The sequence below is a fragment of the Apteryx rowi genome, unplaced genomic scaffold (assembly GCF_003343035.1).
Source record: "Apteryx rowi isolate R43461 unplaced genomic scaffold, aptRow1 scaffold_1639, whole genome shotgun sequence".
Taxonomy (NCBI): domain Eukaryota; kingdom Metazoa; phylum Chordata; class Aves; order Apterygiformes; family Apterygidae; genus Apteryx; species Apteryx rowi.
In genome coordinates this window covers 3,414-4,993 of record NW_020447907.1, presented here as the reverse complement: position 1 = coordinate 4,993, position 1,580 = coordinate 3,414, and the positions used below count along the sequence as shown (strand labels likewise).

Here is a 1,580-nt window from a genome sequence, read left to right as displayed (position 1 = left end):
CGCTGCGGGCTACAGCGCGCCGCACCGCCGCCGTGCTGACCGCCGCCGGCGTGCGGTACTGGCTGGAGGGYGGCTCGCTGCTGGGCGCCGCGCGCCACGGCGACATCATCCCTTGGGATTACGACGTGGACCTGGGCATCTACCGGGAGGACGCCGCCAAGTGCCGCCTGTTGCGACAGGCGGCCGCCGGCGGCGCCGTGGTGGACGACGAGGGCTTCGTGTGGGAGAAGGCGCCCGAGGGCGACTTCTTCCGCGTGCACTACAGCCGCGCCAACCGCCTCCACGTCGACCTGTGGCCCTTCTACGCCCGCGACGGCGTCATGACCAAGGACACGTGGTTGGACCACCGGCAGGACGTGGAGTTCCCCGAGCGCCTGTTGCTACCGCTGCGCCCGCTGCCCTTCGCCGGCTTCACCGCCATGGCCCCCCACGACGTCCGCGCCTTCCTGGAGCTCAAGTTCGGCCCCGGCGCCATCGAGAACCCCGAGTACCCCAACCCGGCCGTCAGGAGCTTGCGGGAGGACGGCTGACGGCGGGTGACGACGGGGGACGGTGGTAGCGGAGGGAAAGGGGGGCGGCTGCCGCCAGCCAGGCTGYGGAACGGCTCCGGCGGCTGTAAGTCACCGTGCGACGGGCGTCAGGCTCCTAAATCTCTTCCGTGTAAATAAACCCCCTCGCGCGACGCCTGTTTGGGAGCCGGAAGATCTTTGGCACCGATAAACACCCTCGTGTGACGCCTGTTTGGGATCCAGACTATCTTTGACACTGATAAACACTCTCGTGTGACACCCATCAGGCTCCTAAACCTCTTCCGTGCAAATAAACCCCCCATGCAACGCCTGTTTGGGCTCCAGAATACGTTTGATACCAATAAACCCCCTTGTGTGACGCCTGTTTGGGATCCTGAATACGTTTGACACTGACAAACTCCCTCGTGCGACACCTGTTTGGGATCCGGAATACGTTTGACACCGATAAACACCTTCGTGCGACACCTGTTTGGGATCTGGAATATGTTTGACACTGACAAACCCCCTTGTGCGACGCCTGTTTGGGATCCGGAATATGTTTGACACTGACAAACCCCCTTGTGTGATGCCTGTTTGGGCTCCAGAATACGTTTGACACTGACAAACCCCCTCGTGCGACGCCTGTTTGGGATCTGGAATACGTTTGACACCGATAAACACCCTCATGCGACGCCTGTTTGGGCTCCGGAATATGTTTGACACTGACAAACCCCCTCGTGCGACACCTGTTTGGGATCTGGAATACGTTTGACACCGATAAACACCCTCATGCGACGCCTGTTTGGGATCCAGAATACGTTTGATACCAATAAACCCCTTTGTGCGACACCTGTTTGGGCTCCGGAATATGTTTGACACTGACAAACCCCCTCGTGCGACACCTGTTTGGGCTCCCGAATACGTTTGACACCAATAAACCCCCCCGTGTGTCACCCCCCGGGCTCCTAAATCCCCTTCTCGCCCGTCACCCCTCCCTGCGTGTGACACACGTCGGGCTCTTGTGTTGCCCCCCGGCCCCCCCCAACCACCCCGGGGGGGTCCCGGGCCACC

General features: G+C 61.4%; 1 protein-coding gene across 1 annotated transcript in view; it reads left to right on the top strand.

Annotated features, from left to right (window-relative positions):
- Positions 1-1,358, top strand: part of FKRP (fukutin related protein) — a 2,467-nt gene extending 1,109 nt beyond the window's left edge. Inside the window, exon 2 of the mRNA XM_026060027.1 lies at positions 3-1,358. Coding sequence (XP_025915812.1) covers positions 3-530 — 528 coding nt within the window. The 3' untranslated portion in view covers positions 531-1,358. The remainder of the gene's footprint in view (positions 1-2) is intronic.
- Positions 1,359-1,580: the final 222 nt, after the last annotated feature.